The 26,271-nt window shown below is 37.2% G+C and overlaps 1 protein-coding gene across 1 annotated transcript; it reads left to right on the plus strand.

The window, feature by feature from the left end:
- Positions 1 to 25,430, plus strand: PUM3 (pumilio RNA binding family member 3). Its single transcript, XM_069880356.1, has 18 exons — positions 1 to 31; positions 270 to 376; positions 2,073 to 2,255; positions 3,297 to 3,429; positions 4,028 to 4,103; positions 4,752 to 4,845; positions 5,062 to 5,128; positions 5,634 to 5,808; positions 7,529 to 7,632; positions 8,132 to 8,210; positions 9,656 to 9,754; positions 10,865 to 10,918; positions 12,499 to 12,579; positions 16,500 to 16,642; positions 17,420 to 17,642; positions 18,691 to 18,778; positions 20,450 to 20,540; positions 25,186 to 25,430. Exons 2-18 carry the CDS (start codon positions 280 to 282, stop codon positions 25,313 to 25,315), a joined length of 1,917 nt encoding a protein of 638 aa, XP_069736457.1. The 5' UTR covers positions 1 to 31; positions 270 to 279; the 3' UTR covers positions 25,316 to 25,430.
- Positions 25,431 to 26,271: the final 841 nt, after the last annotated feature.

Genomic DNA, 26,271 nt, shown 5'->3' on the forward strand with positions numbered 1-26,271 from the left:
CCGGGGGCGGCGGGAGCGTCTGCGCGTGGCCGTGAGTGTCCGTCAGTCCGTCGATCCGCGGGCCCGGGCCCGGCCGCTCGCCGTGTCTCGCAAGGCGCTGTCGCTGGGCCCTGTTCGTCTTCGTGCTGAGTGGCCTGTTGCCGCCTCTAAGGATCCCTCTCCGGGGTGACCCGCAACTGAGAGAGGGGTTTAGCTCCCTCAAGTGTGTTGGCCAGTGTGGGGAGGTGCAGGCCGGCTTTTCCTCACGCTGTCTCTTACTCTGTTTGCAGTGTTGCCGAAATGGAAACCAAGGGTAAAAAGAAGTTTGTGGGGAAGAGTGGAAAAGCACCTCGTGGAAAAGTGCTTCACGGGAAAAGGAAATTTAAAAAAGATAATGGTAAGAAGACCTTTAAAGGCTCCCGAATAGGAGTCCTGGATGAGTGATTGCAGTTGTGCACAGCCATGCCTAGTCCTCATTATTTATCTTGGTAAACTTATATTATGAAGTTGTTGGCTTAGTATAGGAGTAAGGAGAAGTGGGTGTTGCATGCTTGGACTTTAGCAAGGCCTTTGACAATGTCTCCTATAAGATTCTTGCAGGGGTGCTGCTAAATTATGGGCTGGATGAGCAGATATTGACATAGATCGAAAACTGGCTGACTAGCTGGGCCCACAGTGTGATAGTCAGTGGCACAAAATCTAGTAGGAGGTTGGTAACCCGTACTGTATACCAGAAATGAATACTAGGCTGACAGAAGCCTCATGGAGCTCATCAGGTAGTGAAGTGCAAAGTCCTGCACCTGAGAGGGGAACAACCTCACGCACCAGTACATGCTGGGGGAAAGCAGCTTTGCAGAAAAGCCCTTGGTGCTCACAAAGTTGAAAATGAGCTAGTAATGTTTTGTGGCAAAGGCGACTAATTGGATCATGGGCTGCATTAGGAGGAATGCTGCCATCAGGTTGAGGGAGGTGATCTGCCCTCTTCTTAGCACTGGTGAGACCACACCTGGAGTGCTGTGTCCAGTTCTTGACTCCTTAGTACAAGAGAGACACGGACACACTGGAGAGAGCAAAGAGCTGTGAACGTGATGAAGGGCCTGGAACACCTGTGCTGTGAGGAAAGGCTGAGAGACTCTTCAGCCTGGAGAAGAGAGGGCTTGTGGGGGTCTTCTCAATGTCCACAAATACCTGAAGGGGTGATGCAAAGACAGAGCCACCCTCTTTTCAGTGATGCCCAGTCACAGGACCAGGGGCGGTGGGCACAAACTAAAACACAGGAGGTTTCCTGTGAACATCAGGAATGAATTTGTTACTGTGAGGGTGACTGAGCACTGGAACAGGTGGCCCAGGGAAATGGTGCTCAAAAGCTGCTCAGATATGGTCCTGGGCAGCTGGCTTTGCATGGCCCTGTGTGAGCAGGACAGTTGGACAGGATGACCTTGAAAGGTTTTTTCCAACTTTAGTCATTCTGTGATTCTGCCTTGCATTCAAAACTATAATGACTGTGTGGTCAGTCAAAAACCCTGGCAAAAATAAAGCTGAAGTGCTTTAAATAGACTGCATTGCAAACCGTTCAGCTCTGATTGACCTACAATACTCCTAATCAAAAATTCTAAGTTGATAATTTCTTTTATTTTAGACTTTGCTTTCACACATTAAGCAAATGTTTATTTTGGAGATGAAGCTAGGTTGTATGGAGTGCTGTGGATTAGCATTAACAAGATACCTTTCAGTGTCTGCTGTCTTCTGCTTAAAACAGGTGATGTCAAAACAGCTCTGACCATTAGCTGTGAAGAGATGATTTGGTGATTGGTGGCTTTGTTGTCAGAGGTGCTGTAATTCTTAATTTAGAATAATCGTTTTTATGCGTGGGCCATTACACTGCTGCCCAGAATATAATGCTGAGGCAAAACTTCCCTAGGGGCAATGAAAATAGCTTTGAGAAGTATGTAGCAATTATTGTTTTATATATAAAGATATATATATAGTTCTTATTACAGAATAGTTTAATTCTTGCTACATTAATAATTTCTTATTTTGAAGCTACATTAGGTCTAGGATAACATTTTAATTTCTGTTTTGTTGGTTAATAGATTCGGGTTCACCAAAGAAGTTTCTCAGCAAAAGAGACGAGGAAGGAAAGCCTCAATCCGTTTCCAAGAAGTTTGTGAAAGGACAGTTAAGAACTGGAAGAGCTAGCGTCAAACAGTTCAAGAACAAACAGCAATCAGAAAAGTTTGCAAAGAAGAGGAAGCTTCAGGATGGTGAGGAGGGAGGTGAGCGGATTTTTAAGCCTGGAGACATGGTTTTGGGAAACACATTGTTTCTCTAGGTCTTCCTCTTGTCCCGTGTTTTGTCACCTTTACAAATCGGCTGAATGACTCAAGTTTATTGTTGTTCATAAGAATAACTGAAAGCTGCTATGTATTGCATAGTGGCGTGGCTCTCAGAGCAGGGGGTTGCTAGTTTTGCTTGTCACTGTTGCTTTAGAAGAGTGGTAGGGAAAATCAGTAATACACTTTGTAAAAACAGAGCATGGTTTTTGAATGGTAGGAGAGTTAAGTTCATGCTGCTTAGTATCAACAGGCAGTGCTCTTAAGGTCTGAAAATTTAAACCTGGGTCATTAATATTCCATATAGAAGTAATGTTTTAGCATGATGTGCTTCTGTGAAGCCACATGATATAAACCAAATAAACCGTGAGATAGGTGGTGGGGGTTTTGTCAAGGCATGAATAAAGCTGAAATCAAATACTTCCAGTTTTTCCATAACTCATTTGTGGATTTGTGGCACTTCATATAAAATTACCTTAACTGAGTTTGTTGAGTGGAAGTGCATAGCTGTTGTCCATTAAAATCCCATTAAAAGGTTAAACATATAAAAAAGGCTGTATTTTTTTCCTTTCTCTGATTTTCAGATATGTATCTTTCAGTTAGAGCTCTTCTTTTCTGAAAGGGAAAAGGTGTGTATGAGTACAGGAAGAACTAAAATGTAAGATTGTCTGGGGCAGCCATAGGCTGCTAGGTGCATCTTGAGTTGATTTTCATGCTATTAAGAGGTTTGCGACACATGCTTTGGCAGAGCTTTGAGGAGAAAAACTGTTATTTACTTTGTTCTTCCAGTATTCTGGAAGTGAAAATCACTAGCTTAGCATACTTATATAAATATTTATGCTTTCGTATTAGCCAACTGGGTAGCTGCAGGCAAAGCTTCTGAATTGTTAGCAATTCAAGTCACAGACCTGCCACAGTTTACTCTGGTAAAGTATTCCATTGATTCTCTTTTATTAATGACAGAAAATGTATTTCTGTGTTCAGGATCAGATTCTAAGAAGCCGAAGTGGAATGACATCCAGAAGAAAAAGGAGTTAAAGAAAACCAGACAACTTAACGATAGAAGTAATTATGACATAATTTTAAAATCAAAGCAAATATGGGAAAGTGTGAGAAGGTAATCATTTTTCTTTTTTTCTCACATTCAGTTGGTTTTTAGTCATAAGTCACAAGATGACTCTCTTTCTCTTCTTGTAATAAATGAAGCTGTATTTCCACAAACTCCGTGTGCAAATGATAACTTTACATGCAGTTGTGTAGAGGATTCAAGCAGAGTGTGGTGAACCATGGTGCTACAAAAGTCTGCATGAGCTTACTTGAATTTCAGGCTAAAATTTGTGAGTAAATAATTAAGGAGTTATCTCAATTTTTTTAAATCCTGAGGCACAAAGCATGTACTGATTCAGCCTGATCTTGCAGTGGAATCACTGTGTGATTTTGTGGAGGCTTGTGTCTCTGCTTTGCAGTTTTGGCTGTAAGATGTCTGGCTGCAGATTTGAATTTATGTTCTCTTCAGTAATACTGATACTCAGAAAACAGTTTTGAAGTATGGAAGTCAAACTGCTAAATTACATCTCTCTACAGGTTACACTAAATTTGGATTAGCAGGAGCTATGTTAATTTTATTTTGTATTGTTTCTTTATTTGATATAGGTGAATCATACAACAAAAAAGCTGCTTCCTCAATTAAGATTGTTTTCCTTTTGTTTTTGTAGGAAGAAATGTGAAAAGGAGACACGAGAAAAGCTAATGAATGAATTACAGAAGCTTATTCATGGAAAGATTAAAAGTGTAAGAAAGACTAATGCCATAGTGCACAAATTCACAGAAACTTCTTTTTTCCAAATTTGTCTATCATCTGGCTATTATCAGGGTGGCTGTTTTGCCAGGCAGCTTTACGCCAGTGTAATTTTGTATTAACTGAAGTTAAAAAACAGCCACTCAGTTTTGTTTAATTAAAATTGTTGCTTTGCAACTCTCTTTTAGACAATGTCCTGGTACTTTACTAAATAATCTTTCCACTTAATTCTTAAGCTGTATGAATATACAGTCAAATATTAGTTTTAGTTTTAAAAGTGATCTTTGGTATTCCATGCTGAAGTGGAACTGTATCATCATAGTCAATCTGAAATTACAAAAAACATGAGAAAACCAGAGGTATTATAACATTTCATGGTTCTCTTTTGATATTAAAACCGTGATGCATGTCCTTTAGTGTCAGCAACTTCAAGTATTGTCTGTATTTTGTTCAATAGAGTACTTATAAGGAGTAAAAAAACCTTAAAACTTAATTTGTTGTAGACAGGTAACTACTTTTATAACTGGCATTACATGCTGCATTTGGCATCAAACTGTATGAGAAGGCAAGTGTGTTAAAATAAATTTGGTGTATAATGCTGTTTGAATGGCCTATGATAATAAAATACCTTTGTCTCGTAGTTGGCGTTTGCACATGATTCAACTCGAGTGATCCAGTGCCTTATTCAATATGGCAGTGAGAAGCAAAGGCAAGAGATATTTGAAGAATTGAAAGGTATTTTCTTCCCATTTAAATTTTACCCTTATACTTCTGTATTCTTAGAAAGCATTAAAACAAGCCATGTTATTTTTAACTTTTTTAAATTTCTGATGAAATAATGCATCGTTCCTAATGAGCTCTTAAAATTTAAATAATGACATCCTATTGTGTAGAGTTAAAGTAGTGAAAAATCAAACCAGCTGGATGTTTCTCCCTTTTGCCTTTTTCTAGAAAGCCTAGTAGAAATGAGCAAGTCAAAATATTCCAGAAATATTGTGAAGAAGTTTCTTATGTATGGGTGAGTATGAAATGAGCTTAGCTGTGTTGCACTGTTTAATTTCCAGTGGGAATAATGCTATTAATCTATAGTGCATCGGTCTATAGTAGTGATGAAGCAAGAGAGTATCTAGTATTGCGAGCACCAGTTTTCCTTTTGCGAGAAGTAAAGCTAAAGCTGTATGCGTTGAGGAAAACATATGCCAAAAGAAGTTCAAATACATGTTCGAAGTTGATCTTCACTTTATACAAAAAGATGGCTTTTGGAAATTTTCTCTGCGTAGTGTTTCAGGAAGGCATGCTTCATTCTGTAGAATTTAGCCACTGGTTCCTTTTCTTTCCCTCAAAATGCCTTATGATTTCTCCAGGTTCCTTGCTTTCTTGCCATAAGGCTGATCCAGATACATATATTTCCTGTTTTCTGTGCTAAAACTTAACACCTGAATGTTCTTTTAAAAATAAAACCAATGACGGGTCAGTTTATTTAAAATTTTCACACTTGCTCTCCATCTTTCCCTGTAATACAGGACAAAACCACAAGTTGCAGAAATAATAAGAAGTTTTAAAGGCCACGTGAAAAAAATGCTCCGACATGCTGAAGCATCTGCTGTTGTGGAATATGCATATAATGACAAAGCCATTCTGGAGCAGAGAAATATGCTGACCGAAGAACTGTATGGGAACACTTTCCAGGTTTACAAGGTGACATTTTAGTACTTTCAAGTCTAAGTTGTTTTAGCATCTAAAGTATTGTGTTAGTAATGCCTTACCTATCTTACCTATTATTTCTTTTGATTAAATTCATTTCTGTCAGCTGCCCAAATGTAGTCCAGTTTAGCATGTTTAAATGTTATGATTACTTTCACATTCCTATTCTAGATTAAAGTGCTAGGTTTTTTTCAGTTTGAACTATTTAACTATATTATGCTTGCTCTGCATTTCAAAGACAGCCTAATATCCTACAGTTGCAGTTAGAGTTGTCTAGCCTGAAGTGGTCATCGTTGCTGAGATAAGACTTCGGGTTAATTTTGCATTAACGCTTTAAATGGCTTTTGTAGCAGAACTGTGTTTTGTGTCATGAGAACTGACTGTGGGTGGAATGTGCCTGTATCTCTATACAGTTTGTCGCTTAAGTTCAGTTCTTGGCTTTGTTTCCTTTTCTCATGGAAACTATGGGACTTAAGTCCAAACTCTTGAAAACATTTAGCTGTAGATCCTCACCAGGCAGTGGGAACCTTTTTAAAAAGTACAACCTCTTTTTTTTCTTGGCTTCTGGTTTTCCTTCTTTCTTGCTGACTTGGAAATTTGTTTTCCATTTAACACACAAATTTTATTTGCCACAAAGTACAGAACTTTTTTTACACAGTTATTAGATACTCTAGAATGACTTTTGTACCCTCATGTGCAACATAGCACACTTTTACCCATGATTTCTGTTAAAATTGCGTAAGAAATTAACAGCTTGTTTCTGAACCATATTGCCATTTTTTTCTTTATAGGTTATTATAAGTTTTAGTAAAGTGTATTGCAACACTGTAAGGGAAAGGCAGGTTTGATGTGTTTGTGGTCTGTAATTTGTACTGGGAGTAAAACAATCTTGCAAATTAAGTGCAGTGTTAGCTTCCATCATTCTAGCATTCTTGGCATGAGTGCTACAAGTAGTCCTACATTGTGGTACAAACCAGAGGCTCAGCAGTGTCAGGGTTTATAAGAAATTACGATGAAATCCTTCAGGGCATGTGGAATTTCTTTCTGAAATGTGTGGTTCAGTTTTCCTTTTCCTGCATCAAACTCTCCACCTCTGCTTCTCCCCCAACAGGGATGGTTAGAAATAAATGCCTTCAAATTTTCTAATGTAGTCAGACTGTTCTTCTAACAACAGATTATTTTACAAGAGTTACCAGTGTAATTGTTTAGATGAGATTCCAGGGTGTACTTCTGTATTTAAGATACATCATATGTGTTCCCCATCTTTGCTGTTCTTGAACTGAAATTTCCTGGGCCTTGGTTAACTTCTCAGTTTATGGACTTGTTGCTGTGTTGCCCCCGATGTATGCATACCATCGTGAAGGATTTCTGCTTCGCTGAGAGGTCCCTTAACACAACACCAATTTTGTATATTTTACATTGTATCTGACCATCTAATGAAGAGCTGACTGTGATGAGCGTAACCAGCTCAGACCACAGAAGTAGCCTTTGTTTGCTAATGATGAATTTTCAGTTTGTAGAATCTTAAATATTACAGCTTCTGACATTCTTGAAGTAGTTACATTTGTAAAAAACTATTATTTTTCAGAAAATTCATTTTACTTGTGATATTCGTGAATTTAATTGAAAAGGGTCTAAGGGTTATAATTTTCCATGAACTTAAGTATTTCTGTGAACTCCAATCATTAAATCTCTGATTGTGCATTCATTTCAGACACCAGTTGTCCCAACACTAGATAAAGTGTTAGAAGCTCACCCTGAAAAGAGAGAGGCCATCTTGGATGAAATGAGACAGATTCTTACACCAATGGCACAAAAGTAAGGACAAAAATTGTTTTAAGGTGTGAAAATCTAGCATGAAACAGTTTGTTTCTGACAGTGATACTGCTACTCTTTTAAGCTCATAGGACAGTGATATTGGTAGACTTTTAATATGTAACATTACTGTGTTGTATAGTAACTGGTTTTGTCTATAGTGTCATAATTAATATCTAGTAATATTAGTTTTGAATGCCACTTGTGTCACCTGCCCCAGTCAAACAATTGGTAGAAATCCTACAACGTGGTGTGCTTCCATAAGGTATTATTGGGTAAGCTTCTCCAGTGGTCTTTAGGAGAAAATATTTTGCTAAGTTTTAGAATTTGTAAGCTTTGGTAGGATTTTCCACGCATTGTAAATGCTAAATGCCTAATCCAGAATGTTTTCTGTATACCACAATGCATTTTTCTTTTTCAAATACAAAGAAAGTATTGCTAGATTACATTAAAAGCACTACTTACTGGGGACTTTTTCTTATTTTCCTTTTCCCAAATACAGAGAGTCTGTGATAAAGCACTCACTGGTACATAAAGTATTTTTGGACTTCTTCACTTTTGCTCTTCCAAAACAAAGATCCGTAAGTATGTTTTGTTTGGGTTTTTGTCTTCTTTTGCCTTTCAGCGGAACATTTTTAATCTTGCCATGTAAGTGTTGTGAGGTAACTAGACAAAAATACACCTTATGTTTAGAGAGCTTGATGCATCTGATGATTCCAGATAGATGACTGGGGAGTAGTCTTGTATGGAGATTTACAAGCACAGTGAAGTTTCACACTAAAGCAATCATGTTACATGATATGTGAATTAAAAAAAAAAATCTAATGAAATTACTTTGTTTTCTCTCTCCATGCTCAATATTCCTTTGTGGTAGATGGGGAATAATTAAAGCTAGGGACATCGGTTCCAGTAGTTTAGCTTTCCAGTATGTAATTTCTTAACCAGTTATAGCAATTGTCCTAAAAACTCTTGACCAAAATACAAACAGATTGGGCCCTTCTGTCAGCAGCCTAAACTTTGTCTTTTGTCTCCTCCTGAACCAAGCATATGGCCTGCATCATTATGTTTATATTTAATTCCAATTTTAAGCTTGCCCCAGACATTCTTGCAAAAACTAGACCCAAAGACATCTGCGTGATACGATATATAAGCTGATAGTGTGCTTAACATCACCTGTTACTGTTAAGAAACCCAAAACTAAGGGTAGTGAGATGGACTACTTGTTGCTTACTACAAGTCCAGATCTTACCTGATAAAAGGTCCCTGTGCACAGTCTCATGTAATACTTTGTCAGAAGACGCTGCTGGTTTCAGTCTTGTGTGTGAATCAAAGTGAGGGCAGTTCTTTTCCTCCTAGCTTGGCTTTTTTGTGCCACCATGGTAGCGTATCCAAATTTTCCTTGAGGTCTGGAAACTATCAGATAATAACAGAAGTTGTATCTAATAAACAAGGATGTGGTTTTTTGGTTTGGTTTGGTTTTTCTTTTTTGGCTGCCGATGTTATTTATCAGGTGCATCCTTTGATCTGGAAACCAACTTTTGGCTGAATGTTGTCACATCTGATTTGTAACATCACCTGGTGCTTAAGTGACCTTTTAGTTCTGCTTGCTATCTGGCTAATATCCTATATATAAAAATAAATAAATGGCTTAATCTTTAAAGATTTTCTTCCTAAGTGAATGGTTGACTTTGTTTCCTCTAATTTTAGTCTCAGTTCTGACCATCCCTCTTTGAATTGTTTGTAATAGGACAACTGACAAGCTCCAGTGCAATTCTGTTCTCATAGAATGAATAGGATGAACAGTAGTTTTGCAAGGGAAGAAGCTTATGTAATTTACAGTCTTTTGAACTCTTTTTGAGGCCATTTTTCACAGGTCAAGGGAGTGAGAGTGGTTCTATAGAGCCTGTGATGCTCCCTGTAGTGTTGTGGGCAGCCAAAAAAATACTTTCATGTCCTTACTTGCCTGCCTTGAGATTTCATGGGCCTTTACTTTTGCCTTTTTGCTTTATCATCTTTTCTTCCCCAGGAAATGATAGAAGCTATCAGAGAGGCTGTCATCTACCTGGCACACACTCATGATGGAGCCCGAGTAGCAATGCACTGCTTATGGCATGGTACTCCTAAGGTATTGTTTGGTTTCACTCTACCCAGTTCCTTTAATAACAGTCTAGTCTGAGACTGGGTGTGATTGCTGTCATGGGTCCTTCTGCCAGCGCACATTTTGATGCAGTTAAATATTTGAGAGCAAGGTTAGCAAGTGGCCTCACTTTGCCTGCTAGCAAATACAAGCAGTAGTTTTCTGTGAATTGGAAGCTTTCGTTAGAACTTTCATAGTGGAAGCATCATCTTTTATTTCTAGCAGAGTTCTTGAAGGTGACAGATGAAGCTTTTCCATTTTAACATTATTGGGCATTGATTCATCCCATAGTTTTCTTAATGCACGAGTAATTAGCAGTTGGGAGAGGACAGTAAAGAAATTGTAATGTGGAAGAATATTTGGTTGTGGAATGTCAAGACTTGGAAAATGTGAACTGCGTTTTAAGTTTCTTCTGCTGATACAGTATCCTGAAATACTGTAGGTGTAACCTATGCCATCATCTGTTTGGAGTATTGAAATGTCTGCTATCTTTTTCTGTATTTTTTTTGTAAAGAAAACTTACGGAAATAGTCTGCTTGTGAAAGAATGCAGAAAAAATATGAAGTTGCTTGGATGTAATGGTAGTAATGGGTCAAAAGAAAACTGAACAGTGGCTGCTAGAGCCAAAAGTACAAGCACTGAGGAATTTACTGCCAAAAAAGTCATGCTAGTAAAGGGGCTTTGCAGCAGGCTGGAGTTCTCGCTGCTTTAAAGTTTCAGGTCCTGTTCAATGAGTTTCTTTCCAGATGAAGAGTTGAAGTGCATTCTTCTGTACGTAATGAGCAAGACATAAGTGAATATAGGGGATGGCTTGGTCCCCCCACCCCAAGATTCCCTTTTTGGTATCTCCCATTGGTGGGCAGGACTTGCAAATGTATCACAGAACCTCATTAGTATTGAATCTTTCGTATTTCAGGTTTAACTTTTCATACTGTTTCTAGATGTTGACTAATAGTACAAATGTGGGGCTTTGGTAGATGGCCATTGCTTTACTAAGTAAATTAAACATTATCTTTTTGAAGGTGTAAATAACAATCTAGATATCCAGCATCACTACTATTATAGGCTCATTTGGGTTTCTTGTTTCCTTTTGGATAGGACAGGAAAGTCATTGTGAAAACTATGAAGACGTATATTGAAAAAATGGCAACGGTGAGTGTCCATTAACCATATATTTTGCAGTCTCTGAAACAAAGGATTTGGTAGAGGCTACTTTGAATGTTCATGGTGCTGGAAACAACAATCAGATCTTAACAAAACTAGGTTTAAAATAGTGGTGATATACGAGATCATGTGAAGGATATAATGAAATTTATAGATTATATAGAGACATACTCTGAAGCTTCAGTGTAGGCTCTGCATGTAGTGTCCTTCTTTAAGGTAGCCGAGTTATAAATTATAAGTACTACAGGTTTTTTCTACATTTTTTTTTTGAGCCCAACTTTATATTGCATCTTCATATGGCTTGTTGGTTAGTTCTCCTTAGTTGAGGGTAAAATAATGAATACAAAAGAGGAACAAAAATTGAGATACGTTGAGGATGTAATTGAAAAGACCATTTGAATGTTCATCTTTCTTTTGAGATGCTCAGTAACTTTTTAAGTCATGAAGCTTCAAAATGAGTTAATGCTGAAGTGACATACAATGGAAGAGGTCTGTATTTAATATTTTTCTAAGTAACATGTATGTTTGGGGACTGCAGCACCAATAGAGTTAACAGTTGCAACTAGATTTCCTGGTGCTGGGCAAAACTGCAGCTGTGAAAAGAAACTTCTTAAACTTACATCATCCTTGTTGCTGTATTGTTCTGCTTGCTAACAGTTGATGTGGTCTGAATCAGTGGTCTCCAAACATTATTGATCACACAGCCCTGAGCGTGCATCCTTGATAAATTTATAGTTATGTATAAATTATGTACATGTACTACTGTACTAGTATACATTATAAAACATACACAGAAATAGAAATTAAAAAAAAAAAAGACAGATAAAGCAAACCAGTGGTTATTTTAATATATTTCTTAATGGTAAAAGAAGTATTTTCTTCCTGCACCACAGTGGATGGTCTTGCATGTTCCACTTTGTAAGCCATTGGTCTTAAGCAATCTTTCTCTTCATAATTTTCTAGTACCAGAATAAATGAATTGTTGTATATAGAAATGTGAGACACTCAGTAAATAATAGCTAAAACAACACTGGAGCACTGAAGGTCTGTCTTTACTTTGACAAAGAGTCTCACTGACATAGAAGGGAATTGGCTTGTGCCCACTTGAGTATGCTGGAGGCTTGCTTTCCAGTAGTGCAGTAGGGACGGTATGGCTCATTGCAGAGACATGATCACCAAAAATACAGTATGTGTTTTATCTCAGTTTTAAGCAAATCTGTTACAGGAATAAAATCTGTACATGATGTTCCTGCAAGCCAAATCCTGTGATTACAAAAGATAATTAAAAAGTGGGATTAGGTTAATAGCTTGGATATGATAAAGCAGTATATCAACTTTCAATGGCAGATCAACTTAATTAACTTCACTGTGTTTTAACAATATGCTTCTCTTAACAAGCCATGCTTTCAGACACAGCCTAAATGTTGGGTTTCTCTCATTCTGTGGCAGTACGTGGAATTTGTGGTCCGTGTTGTGTCATGTTTGAGAAAAATTCTCAGAAATGTTGATTCTAAGTCAATTAGTATATTCATAGATCTTGACTGGTTTCCGATGTCTCAACTTTGTAGGGTGAATTTTCTCATCTGGTCTTGCTGGCAGCGTTTGATTGCATTGATGACACTAAACTTGTGAAACAGTTAATTATATCCGTAAGTAATAGAATTTTTCCTGAAATAGTATACTAAATAGTGTGTTTGTCAGTGTATAGGAGGATAAAAGCGAGAATCCATAAACATCATTCAAACCAGTTCAGTTCTTTTCTGCTGATACTGTTTCATTGTGTTTATGTATCGTGATTATTTTTTTGCTTTCATAGGAGACAGCAGTTCTTTCATATATTCTTTTTAGTTATTTATTTGAATTTGTTTTTAATCTAGATTCAGTGCTTGCTGAAAATTACCGTTTTTTGTACATGCTCATTCTGACTAGTGGATGACTGGAATTTCTTTGAAGTCAATGTCTTTGTCATAGAAGTTTGAGCTTTGCTAGTACTTCAAGAAATTTAGTTGGTGAAAAACTTTAGAATGAGAATGTAATCTTACCCATTTTACAGGCCAACCTAGAGCATCAAGAATATCTCTGCCCAGAATGTTCTTATTGTGAAAACTTACTGTAAAAAAGGTTGTTGAGCACATTTAGCTCTTTTCTATTGCAGAAGTAACATCTCAGGAAGTGATATTTCAAGATAAACTGAAATAAACTTTCAGGAACATATCAATATGCCTCCATATAGTATACCATGACTTCAAAGAAGAATAACTATTTGGAGACTTTTGATTGGATGCTGAAACAATTAACTTGCAATTAGTTTTCAAAACTTGACATTTTTACTTGCTATGTTGATAGTTAAATGACAGCTAGCATTCTGGATTAAATCTATGTAATATTTTTATCTTGCTTCCAAAATGGGTACCGATAGATGTCTGAAACAGGAGAACGCTCTTGCTGTTTGCTTCACCTACATGGAATGAACAGTAAGAATAGGATGATCTAGTCTGTCTGCTTCCTTTTGGAATGCCTGATTTCCCCACTTTCATTCCCGAAATTATTTAATAGGGTTTCATGTATACTTAGGATTACATTTACATGCAAATTTTATCACTTCTTGGATGCTTTAAACTGTAAATTACCATGAAGTTGTGTTTTCACACTGATAAAAGAGACTTCATAGTGTACAATTAATTTTTTTGCAAGCAGGATAATTAACATGAATCTATAGGTTGTAATGTGCTGATACTATGGCTTTTACGACTGGTGAGAGGCAGTGACAGAGAATAGAGATAAATACTCTGCATGTGGAGGAGGTATATGAGGAGAAAGTGGTTCTGAGGAGGCTTGCTTTAAAAAATAGGAGCAGTTCTTCCATTGAGCAACTTTGTATAAGGGGGAATTGGGTTTTTGTACTCTCCATGTAGATTTGGCACCAACTGTGCGTCTGTAATGGGTGTGCAGAGAAGAAAGCATCCTACTGGGGAGATGGCTTTTGTTTCTCCAGTGTATTAGCTGTAATCACAGCTGAGTTTTGTTTCTAGAATTAAATCTGCAATGTAACAACTTCTGGGCAAGTTCCAAACAAATAGGCCCAGATAGATCAGAGCTGTCTTGGTAAGAGATCACTGAGGCATTCATGTACCATGTTACAAGCACTATGCTTCCTGGAGGGTTTATTACTTTACATACTTTAGTTGAGCTTCCAAGATGTCATTTAATTCCTGACTCATATGTTTTTCTGCAATCTGAGATCAAAGATAATGGAGTGTTTACTGTTTGGTCATCCTGCTGCATCAGTCTGGGCAGAAGAGTAAAGGAGAATAAGGAGGAATGGCCTTCACACATGCAGAATTGGCCCAGCTGGGTTTATCTGAGGTCAGGAACAAGCAAAGAATGTCAGGGAAAAGGAAATAATATCAGATAAGATCAAAGCCATCTTTTCTGATGGTGAATGAAAACTAATAGGAATCAATGAGGTTGAAGCATCTAGAAATCAAACATTGAAGCAAATATCTTGCAGAGCAGATACACTTGCAGACTTATAAAACACCTTACAGCAATTATCGTTCTGTCCATAAGCTTAAGGAATGTAAGCAGGGAGGGATGGGGATAGAAAGCAGTGTTTGCACAAGTGTTTGGGGTTTTTTTTGTTTTTTTTTCTCTGTAGTATTATAAAGCAAATCTCTTATGTGGATTGACAGAATGGCTGGAAATTTGTAGGTATGGGAAGGTTTTAAGCTCTCTAAATCCTTCGAGGAATGCCTTCCCTTCTCATCTGTCAGCTCCATGGAATCTTAATCCAGGACCTTCATGTGTGATTTGACTTCCACATTGTGAGCTTGGCATGTGTCAGGATTCGAGCAGATTTCAGGAGGAAATTGGATTTTTTTTTTTTTTCTTGCAAGGACTCCAAGCAGGCAGTGCTAGGGAGGGTTTACCAACAGGAGGCAGCATGCTCATGTTGTTCAGAGTTTCACCTGATACTTTCTCACAGTTCTGGCACTGAAAGTGACTGAATTCTGAAATGCATGTGAGTCATAGAATAAATAGGGGAACTGTACTTTTAAATAAAAATGTATCTGTTGTGTCTTATGCAAAATGTGTGTGTTTTAGGTTGATTTAGAAGTACAGATGATTTTTGTCGTTATAAAGTATTTTCTTTACCTTCTTTAAGTTTTGGACTATTTCAGCACTTTCGTCATCCATACTTCACATGCATTTAAATCTGAATGTACATGCTAAGAAGACACAAAGTGGTTTTGGTTTGGGGTTTTTGTTCCACTGAAAAGACTTTTTTTTCCTCATGTAGTGTGAAGGTTACAGTAATAGGTTTGTATTTGTACAGTGCTGCTTCAAACTGATGTTCATCTCAGTTTACCAAATCTCATTTTCACCTAGGTTTAAGCAATGGTTTTGAAGTAAGGATGTTGTCTTACCGTTTCCTGCCAGCTTCCAATCTCCTTTCTCTGTTTTTCTTCCCCTCAAAGATGACCAACCAAGCCCCATATTAATAGTGACATTGGTTTAGGTTATTGCTGGAGGGGTTTTCATGGTGTAAAAAAGAATTTTTAAGGGCTTGATTTTCAAAATATGCTGGAAGTGCCCAGAGCTCTGTACAGCCCTCCTTTGCTTTGATAATCATAAATGTTACATGTATATTAAAAGTTACCAGGAATGGATTATTATGATTGTCAAGAGCGTTTGGAATGTATACAGGATTTTCCAGTGGTATGTAGAACTGGCATGTAATGCATATTGTTGTATGAAAGGGCATTTGTTGAGAAGCTGACAAAAATTTGAATACATAGCAGGTGAGCTAATATAAGTTTTTCCATCTAATTATAGCAGCATACTTCTATAGTTAATATGCAGGGGAGTTTTCTTGCTTAGTTTCTTCTTAATCTGCATTAGTGCACAAGTATATGAGGTGCCCGCTCTGTTGTTTGAAGTCAATGAATAACCTCTGGGGTATGACTAGTGTTTTCTGTTAAACTCTAAATAAAACTCCCAGTAAATGTCAGCTTTATTCTATTATTGAAACTTAATTTTTCTTGATAAAAGTTCTGTGATCAGTTTAAGGTCGACTTTTCCTTCCTGTAGGCTGTCATTGATGTCTAGGTACTTATGTAGACCCCCTTGAAAGTCAATGTGGTATTAGTGGTTACTCTTAGGTGATGTGGTAGGTGACTCTTTCTTTGAATGTCTAGTCTGCTGAGGTTATAGTTTTTACTGAGGCTATCTTCATACAGCATATGACGTAACAGAATATGTGTTGTTCTTCATACTTGCATGTGTCAGTGAAAACAAATCCTGGCCTTTTGTAGTATTTTCTAATCGGTGATGCTGACGCATTCGATGAACACGTTTTAAGCCTTAATATTGTTTTATTTCTCTCAGTTCTTTTAAACTTCCATTCTGATTACAGCTTTTTATTTGATTTCACAAACAAGTATAAATCTCATTCATAGTATACAGTTTTCTTTTCCTAAGCTTTGCTTTTGAAAGGTAATCAGTAGTTACTGATTACTCAAAACTGTGATTTCTTTAATGTTTTGCTGCTGTTGTTTGACTTTTACAGGAAATAAATGCTTCTTTGCCCAGTATAATAAACAACAAATATGGAAAGAAGGTCTTGTTGTACTTGCTAAGTCCTAGAGATCCTGCACATTTTGTTCCAGAAATCATCACACTTTTGCAACAGGGAGATGGAAATGCCCACAGGTAACTAACTCAGATGTGAAGGTTTAGTTGTTTTCCCTGTAGTCTAGAAGATTTCATTCAACTTTCTGTCATGATCGGTTTAATTTTAGCTTTTCTTTATTATGTATCCTTGTAGTGTAAATATATATAAGTAATACATTATTAGATATGTTAATCTGTAGTCCTTACTTTTGCATTTTTTAGTTTAAAGTTCGTATATCATGGTTGATGACCAGCAATGTATTGGTGATCAGCAGTTTACCCTCCTTGTAAAGGAAAAAAATTGTCATGTGTTCTTTGTTTAAACTTGTATGTCAAACTTGGTGTAGCAGAAAAATTTTAGTATTCATTATTGGTGTTTGGAGTTGCATAAAATATATAAAAATCTAGGTATAGAAGTTGTTAATTTGAATTCAGTCTCTGCTGTTGACATTGATGCTCATGGGCATCATGAAGAAGCAGTTTTAGAGTATTATTGAGCTACTTAAGGAATAAATCTTGGTAGTTGAGATGACAGAGTGAACAGAAAATAAACAGGTTAAATTATCGTTGTTCACAAAGAACTTTATGAGGTTTACCAACAGTCAGCCTTAAGTACTACACTTCCTCATTCCATGTGTTCTTAGAATTTATATGTAATGTGTGTTTAATTGTATGTTAAACGGAAGGAAGAATAATTCTTTATTTTGGTCTTCTAATAATTTGTAGCTGTCTCAGCATATATCTTCTGAATTTCTTGTTGCTTGATGTGCATACGAAGCAAGTCTTTTAACAGTCATGTTCTGTCTTTTTCATCAGTAAGAAGAATACTGAACTCCGTCGCCATGAACTCCTGGAAGCCATATCCTTGCCTTTGCTGGAGTATTTGCAAGAACATACCCAAGAAGTAGTGATAGACAAAGCTACCTTTGTCTTGGTTGCTGACATCTTAAGAACAGCTACTGGTAACATTCAGCCTGCATTAGATGCAATTGCTAACTTAGCAGCAGAAGAACTGGTTCCAGGTGGCTGTGATGGGCAGGTAATGTACAAAAGTGTGGGGTGCTGAGGTCTTGCACATTATTTTCATATTACTAAAACCAAGTCTGCACACTTTTTCCTTTACATAAGATGACAACATACTGCCCTGATAGCACTCGTACATTAGACGGGGTCTCTGTTTTCTGACCTTCTTTCGTAGTTTGTTTTTATTGCAAGTAGAGAGATGAAGGCTTGAGCCAGCATTCCATCTGAGTTTTAGAGCAAGGTACTTCATTATATTGCATCTTCAGAACTGCTTTAAACACTTTGTGGGAAGGAACCTGACAATCGTGTTACACAGTCTCTCTTTTGATGTTAACATTATGCAGTCAAGCAGATAGTGAATTTTTATAGTTCATTTAACCATTCACCCTGGAAATGCTAAGGTCTGTTAGCTTTCAGGTATGCATATCTCCATGCAAGAAAATATCTTTGATAATAGCTGTTCGTCTTTATAGTGTGACCTTCTATTGAAAGTGTGCCCCTCTTCTGTTTTGTTAAGCTCAGTCAGGTATGTGTGTGTCTGTAGACTAGAAAACAAAAAATGCTGTGTGTATTAAGATGCGTGCCCTCCATTTTTTTGTAGTTTTGCTGAATTTGCTCTGTCTTTTCCCTTCTTATAAGATATACATTTGACAGAATTTTACGTGAACTATTCAAGTTTTCTGTGACTTTTCTGTGATCCATACTGTATTGAATTTTCAAGCCTGTGAAAATATGGAAAGTTTGGAGAGACAGCTAGGATCCTGCACAGTATGCATGAAGTCCTTGGAGGGATGAAACATTGGTTGATACGGTTTATATTACTGAAAGTCAGATGTTACAGAGAAGGTGGTAAAAACTAAACTGGTCAATTTAAATAAGTATTGGTATACTTGCATCAAACTCATTGATGTTGGCGTAGTTGATGACTACTAAATGAATCAGTGTCATGTGATGTCTGAGGGTAGAGTGGGTAAATCGAGTGGGAATATTTATAAATACACAGTGATGTAACTGTGTTTTGAAACATCATCTGTAAATAATTTCATTTGTTTTTCCCATTAAAGCTTCACATTGCAGAGCATCCAGCAGGCCATCTAGTTTTGAAATGGTTAATAGAGCAGGATGAAAAGATGAAAGAGAGTGGAAAAGAAGGTATGTTGGAAATTCAGCTTTATTTGATCAAATTATTACTTCAGAGTAATCGGTTATCTGATCTAAAATAAGACTGCTGAATTTATTTATTTGAATAAAATAATATACAGAAAATTTAGCATATCCTTTAAGGTTATTACTTCTGTCTTTTTGCCTTTGTGAGCTGTTACATGACCAGAATGCCAAGGATACTTTTGCTTTTTCTGCAAAGCGAAGACTAGTCTTTTTTCTCAGGAGTTTACTGTGTATTTGGGACAAGTCTCATTTCTATGCTTAATATGTATTGACAGCTTTGATAAATTACATAGGAGTTTAAAGGATAATAATAGAAAAAGTGAAGTCTCCCTAAGAGGAAGACTTGTTCCATTAGTGCTTGTGAGCCAAACTGTAATCTTTACTGTGTTCATTAGTGCTGCTAGGTTAATGCTTTGTAACTGTTATTACAAGAATTCATGCACAAAATTAGGACATCTTTGCTATATTATACCCAGAAGGCAGAGATTGGGCAGAGACATTCTCATCTTACTTTAGCTTTTAAACTTATTTTATTATATAACAGTAAAATCTTGTTGTGTGAATCACCATATCCTAATAGAGATTGCTTTTTCCTGATATAAAAGCCTCAAAAAAAAGAAAGGAGATAGTAGAACCTGAAGGGAGCTTCTCTGTGCGTATGGCACTTTCTTCTTTGTGGAATTATCGGACCTTCCTAAACTTTTTTCTTTTCTTACTTAACTAGGTATTCACTATTTCCTTTAAAAATAGTAGTTGAACTTTATTAAATGTTTCTGAAAGGAGGCTGTTTTGCTACTTCTCAAGGAGATTACTAAAAATGTGCAAAGGCGAAGTTCTATATGAGTGTCTTCCAGAGACTAGCCTAACTGACTTATTTCTGCTAACATTGTGCAATTTCTGTTTTAAACACAAACCGTTCCCTTTGATGTCTTTGTATTCTTCCTAAGAATGCACCTTACAGAATTGTTTTACTGAGTTTATGGAATTGGCATTAAAAAACAACCACGTTGTTACCACATAGGGAACAAGTTGAGTAAAAACTGACCTGTACTTCAGATGGAATTCTGATCTGAAGTGACAATGAAAAATAGCTTCAATGTTTGCTTGGATGTTGGAGTTTGTTGGTTTTGGGTGGGATTTTTGGGATTGCTTAATGTTAAACTGCTTTTATAACTTGTATGCTGAGTAAATTTTCTTGAAGTTTAGTTATTTAAATTCAGCTGAGGACTTGAAGTCAGCCTCTGTTTTTTTTTATTTTGCACATGCTGTTAGTGTAATGAATCTGCAAATCAACTTAAGCTTTCAAAACTACAGGAGAAATAGAGCCCTGTAGCATTAGTACAGCTGGAAAAAACAGAGTTCTAGTGGGTTTCATGCATTAATTAAGGATCTGCTCTAAAGTTTTCGGTGACTTCATTTTTACTGTTTCTTCAGTAAAGTCAGATACTTAGAACTGGCATTTTTCAGCAGGATATCTGTAAAGGTATTCATTGCATTGAGTAGTAAATTATTTTTGAAGAGGAAAACTTTATGAATACTTGGTGACTAAGCCTATTTGATTAAATCACAACTACAGAGAACTTTTAACAGACTCCTTTGTATAAAAATACTATCATGAATTTTTTCTTCTCTATATCTCTTTCTCACATTTTGCAGTGTGCTTTGCAAGAACATTGGTGGAACATGTTGGCATTGAGAAGATGAAGACCTGGGCAGAAGTAAATCGAGGTGCCATTATTCTTTGTTGGTATGTAAGGCATATAGCGATTTCTGATTAATTTACAGTGTTATGTTCCTAAGCAGCTAATATCAGTTGAAATTTCTACTGGCAAAATGCCATTTTTTGCTTACTCTGTACCGTCTTTCATGCCACTGATAAGAATGCAATGGTACAGGGTACTGGAAAAATTCAGACCAGAGTTTTGCACAGGTTGTTCCTTGAGCACATACTTTTACAATACTAGGAAGTAGCTCAATGTTGGATAATGTTAATATTAAAAATCAAATTTATTTTTAAAGTCATGCCTACCATGCCTTTATCTACAAGTGCAAAATTCTCATAAGAGCACTCCATATATAGCTACACTCAAATAATTAACTATGAAATACATGTGACTGACAGCAGGATACAAGAGTCCAGATGTTTGGATTTTTTTGGCAGCTTATTGCTTTGTGTTGATACCTTAATTATGGAGCCTAAGTATGTCTTGTACATAAATAGAAAAGTGTTTGGAATAGACTGTACAAAGACTATACAAAAGAATAGCCCATACAAAGGGTTATGATGAACTAAGGCTCAAAACTATGAAGCAGTGAACCGTGTCACTAGTGGGATCAAAGAGACCTCTCAGGAATCAGACTTAACATTTTGTTTTATTAAATGGGAATAGCAGTGTTAGTCACAGCTGTTTTCACTTTGTAACTACTTGTCAGCATCATGTCACAGAAACCCAAATTTTTGTCTTTAGCCCAAGGTGTGTGGTCTGCGTTCTGGAACTGCTGGGTCGGTATAACACTGCTGGCTCCTCATAAGGACTTGCACTGAGCCAAAATCAGCAAACAATTCAAACACACAATATGATTTTAAAAAATAAAGACCTCTTCTGCCCTTTTTCCACTCCCGTTATACCTCTTCTAAAGTTACTTCAGGCACCTTGCTGTTTGCTTTCCATCTCAGCTCTTCAGAAATTTATAGCGAGACTACTTGCAAGGTGAATCAAAAGCTGTTTTCACTAATAGGACTTCTGCTAGGTAACCTGAGTTTAATTCTAGCTTTGTTTAGTCATTTGCACTCAAGAGCACTGTTGAAAAGAGTTGGTTAGTAGAAGAGTAGTTGCAATCCAGATACAAAACCAGTTTATGCAATGTCATAGTAGTCATATGGGTCTGGCTGTTAAGACTGTTCAGCTGCTAAAATGATAGCTTTTTCTTTGCCTCTCATAGCAGGTCTTTAGAATTCAATAAAAGCATCTAATGCCTTTAAGTTGTCTGAGTCTGCACACAGATGTTCAGTAGAGATTTGTTGTAACGACTTGTTCACTGAGAATGTGGTAGTGCCAGGACTTTTTTCCACTAACTCAAGGTTGAGGAGATTAATTTAACATGTGTTATTGCTGGTTTATGTACTAAGCTATTTTGATTGTCCAAATAACGTTTCTAAGTAAAATAGTGGATTTTTTCCACGTGTAATTGTTTGACTATCACCCTAACAACAGTCTCTTAATAGATTTTGAAGTCTTACAGGTAACTAGGCATCACTTAGGAGCAAAAACCAGCACAGAAGCATTGTGGAAATGTTTGTGAAAAATGTCAGTCGTTCCTCTCTTTGCTATTACTCAGAGCACTGCAGTGTGGGGCTTTGACAAGTGTGCTTTGTTACCAGGAAGGGGGGAGTTTATCACCAGATTATCATTTTTCACCAATACTGAAAGCTGGCTAATGGGAAAGAGAGATAGAAGAATGGAGGAGGAGTGTTTGTTGGTTTGCTGGAATTTTGTTTTAGAGTTTCTATTAATTTCAATTTAATCAGAATCCTTTGTAGTTTGAACTTCTCTTGATTACTCTCTAGGTGTGACATCCTTTAATTTAGGCACCTGAGAACATGTGAATGTAACCAGCTGCTTTTGTTCCATTTCATGTAACACCTGCATACCTCACTAACACATAGTAATTACTCATCTTTGTTTAACTGCATGTATTGAAGTAGAGAGGTTACCAAAAATCATACAGGAGTGATAAATTTAATTTAGCCTGGAATAGAAAACTGCTATTTTTTTTCCATTAAAAAATTGAGTTTTGAAAACCTTGTCCTTTAAAAAAAGAATCGGATAATTCTTTAGTCATAAAGGAGCCCAGATCCTTCAGACAGAGGTAATTTTCAGATGCTACCAGCTCTACCGGGAGCTATGATTGATTTTTGTTTTGTTGTTGGCTTTCGGAAACCATCTGTCACTTATGTGCAGATCTGACACTCAGAATTACTCAGTCAGGCCATTTGAATATTTTTGGTTTTCTAGTCACATAAGCTTGTTCACCAGTTACGATTAGTTCATTGCATGTGCTTTATTGTGATGACGTGATTGATTGTGCTTGATGTTGCTGCTCACTCCAGGGGAGTGATCCCTTCCAACCCAAACCATTCTATGATTCTGTGATTGCTTAGTTACTTGGTATGCTCTGGACCCTCTCCTTTCCTTGGCTGACTCGCTTTTAGTTTGATTTTTATAAAAAACATCTGAGGCCCAGTTCTGACCTAGTACAAGCATGAAGAGTCCTAAAAACTCTCTTAAAACATTACAATCCAGCTTTGTGTAAACAAACTCTTGTAAGTACTTGAATGTTATGGGCGCTGATCTGTTTACATTTTTACATCTGACCTCTCCTCAGTGTTTTTGAATTTGTCAATGGTATGTTACATCAGGGTAGAAAACGGATTAAAAAACAGCTTCACTGAATGACTTACTGCTTTCCATATGCCATTTCTGTAACCTGTAAAAGTTTATTCTATATCCACAAAATACGTCTGGGCCTGCTTACCAGATCATAGGAGAATTTTCAGAGTAGTAATAAAAAACCTCCCAAACCTGTGTTGGTCTTCTGGCTGTATTATCAGACACATAGATGCTTTATATTAAAAATACGGTGTCTTGAAATATCTGTATACACCAGAAGTTTGAAAACAGCTTTGCAAGTATAGCTGTTGACAGATGAAATTAATTTTTAGAACTATATGAAGGGCAGTCCAGAGTGGCTTGCTACTTTGTATGCTCATTGTCTGGAGGTGAACATGTGCACCTTTCCATGATAAGTACCAATGTGTTCAGTATATCCTTTGTACTCTTGTACTTTTGACTTTCTTACTCCTGTCAGAAGTACATGACTCACAGAAAAGCTGAAAAAGTGTCACCTTCACCTGCACTGAATTCAGTTTTAAAGGTCTCTTGATTAAATAGTACAGTCATAGCCAAAAGGGTAATTGAAGTTGTTAGTCATAGTCATAGAAATAAATCTAGGATTAAGTAGCTAAAAATAGTGGTGCTGTCAGACAGGCTTACCATGCTTTACTGCCTATAGTGTTGCCATCCTGCACAGGATTTAGAGTCCTAAGAAGGCAAAATTTAAATCTCACCCTAAGCTACATTAATTTCTTTTCTATGTTACTCAGTTCAACTTTCTATGTCTATTCCTTGTTTAAAAGTAGGCAAGAAACGAGCTTTTAGGTAGCTGAAAATTTGGGAGCTGTTAGGAAGAATCTTTGGGATTGTAAGGGCTGGTAGTAGTATCATGCAGCCTACTTGGTATGAGTTCATGGGTGTTGTAGTTTGTTTCTGTTCTTAGTTTATTAGTATGCCAATGCACCTTGCAGTTCTGTTCTGGATTGCACATGTTGGGTGTAGAAGACATTAAGTTTTTTAGGCAGTGTTCATTGATCGTTTTGAAATAGCAAATTATGCGTGCCGTTACCTCTCCCGATTTTGTGTTATAATCCAAGAATATTTCACTGTGACTTGAAGGAAGGGGTGAAGGACGATCACTGCCTAGGTTGACTCTGATAGTGCAGAAGCTTTTTCTTTCCTAATATTATTTTACAGCTTATGATTATTTTACCTGTATCTGTGGAAGAAAAATTATCTGGTTTGTTTTCCAAAGCTAATATCTAAAAAAGTACAGAACTGGTAAGGCTCTATCCTCCTGTGCTAAACAAAGCATGGAAGTACAATAATGAAAGTACATAATGTGTATTAGATTTACTTCACTACAACCAGTTTTAGGACCCCCATTACAAGAAAGATGTCAATAACTGGAGCAAGTTTAATGGAAGGTAACAAATATAGTTGTGGAGTGGATCACTTGGCGTGGGAGGAGAGGCTGTGGGATGAGGGCTGGTTCAGCTGGGAGAAGGGGTTGCTTTGGGGCACTCAGCGGCATCTCCAGCATGAGAGGGTGGAGGGGATCTGGGTTCTTCATAGCAGTGCCTGTGTGGCTGGAGGGTGACAGGCATTGGTACAAGGTGAAACACAGGAAGCTCAGACTGGAGATAAGAAGATGACTATTCTCAGCAGTGAGGCTGGGGCTAGGGAGGTTGGTTTATCACCTGCATCGGAGGAGTTTCAAGCCTGAATGAGGGAAGCTCTGAGCAGCCTACTCAGACCCAATGTAAGAACCTGCTTTGAGTAGGGATCTGTGTTTCTTTCCAGTCTGATTTATGCTGTGTTGGTTGTGTTCTCACTTGATGTTTCGTACTTTCTGGAAAGTTTTACGTCTTTTTCTAATAGGAGGTGGTAGAATCTGCCCTGAAGTATATCCTTCCTAAATAGTTTGCATTTCCTTAGGTGGACAGCTGCTTTTCCTGTGGTCTGCATGTGACATGGTGTTTTTTCTGTTTCTTGTAGCCTTCTCCGGAGCACTGATCAGAAAGTGGCAAATACAGTCAAAAAAGGACTGAAAAAGCTTGTCCCAAAGTTGAAGATGAATAAAAATGTAAAAGGAATAGAAGCACTACTGGAGAAATTGACTTCTTAGTGTAAATGAGGCTGAAAAGGCAATTTACATCAATGCTGAGAGTTGGTAAGATTTTGCACCATGGTTGTTTTAAGGAGAGGTGTATGCATTTGTAAATTAAATAATTTCTAAAACATCTTGTTTGTTGTTTTCATTCTGTTGTGTGCAGTAGATGGTTCTCAAAGATTGGAATATCAAGAAGGTCTAAGAGCTAGTGGAAACTTCTGAACGCATCATTGAGAAGTTAAATGTTTCCTGAGAACTTGCACAAAAATGTTTTGGGTCTTGTTAAAATTTGCATGTATGTTATCAGTTACTATAGAAACAGAAGCATCTGTTCAGAGATATTCTTGTGTATTTGGCAAATACATTTGTTCTTAATCCCCGTCTGTTCTGGCTTCCTCAAAAAACAAAGCAGAAAAACCAACTCAAGTCCCGTTCTTACCCTGTGAAAGAGTGAAGGAGGCTCTCATTCTTCAGGAACTGGCAACAATAGAATGTAAATAGTGTTTCTGACTTTTTTCAAAGAAAATCCTGAAGGAGAGGCTGACTGTTTCAATGGACCACACTTCGATTTTGTTTTTCTTAAAGTTGTGTGAAAAGTACAGACTTCTAAGCCCTAATAATCCAGTGGAAGTTGGAGGACGTGGGTCGTCCTTGCAATAGAGGTGTCAAAGAAGTCTCCTATTGATTTCTATTATATCCTTTTTTGATCTAGGAAAATGCTGCCAATATTTTATTTTCTCATTTTAGCAAGGAAAACAAAACAAAACTTTCTTTGTAAGACATAGAATCATTAGGTTGGAAAAGACCTTTGAGATCAAATCCAGCCGTACCTGTCCACTACTAAATCATATCCCTAAGCACTTAATATACCTGCCTTTTAAATACCTCCAGGTATGGCGACTTGACCACGTCCCTGGGCAGCCTGTTCCAGTGCTTGAGAACGCTTTCTGTGAAGAAATTTTACCTCATGT

This window comes from Phaenicophaeus curvirostris, chromosome Z, assembly GCF_032191515.1.
Source record: "Phaenicophaeus curvirostris isolate KB17595 chromosome Z, BPBGC_Pcur_1.0, whole genome shotgun sequence".
NCBI classification, from domain to species: Eukaryota; Metazoa; Chordata; class Aves; order Cuculiformes; family Cuculidae; genus Phaenicophaeus; species Phaenicophaeus curvirostris.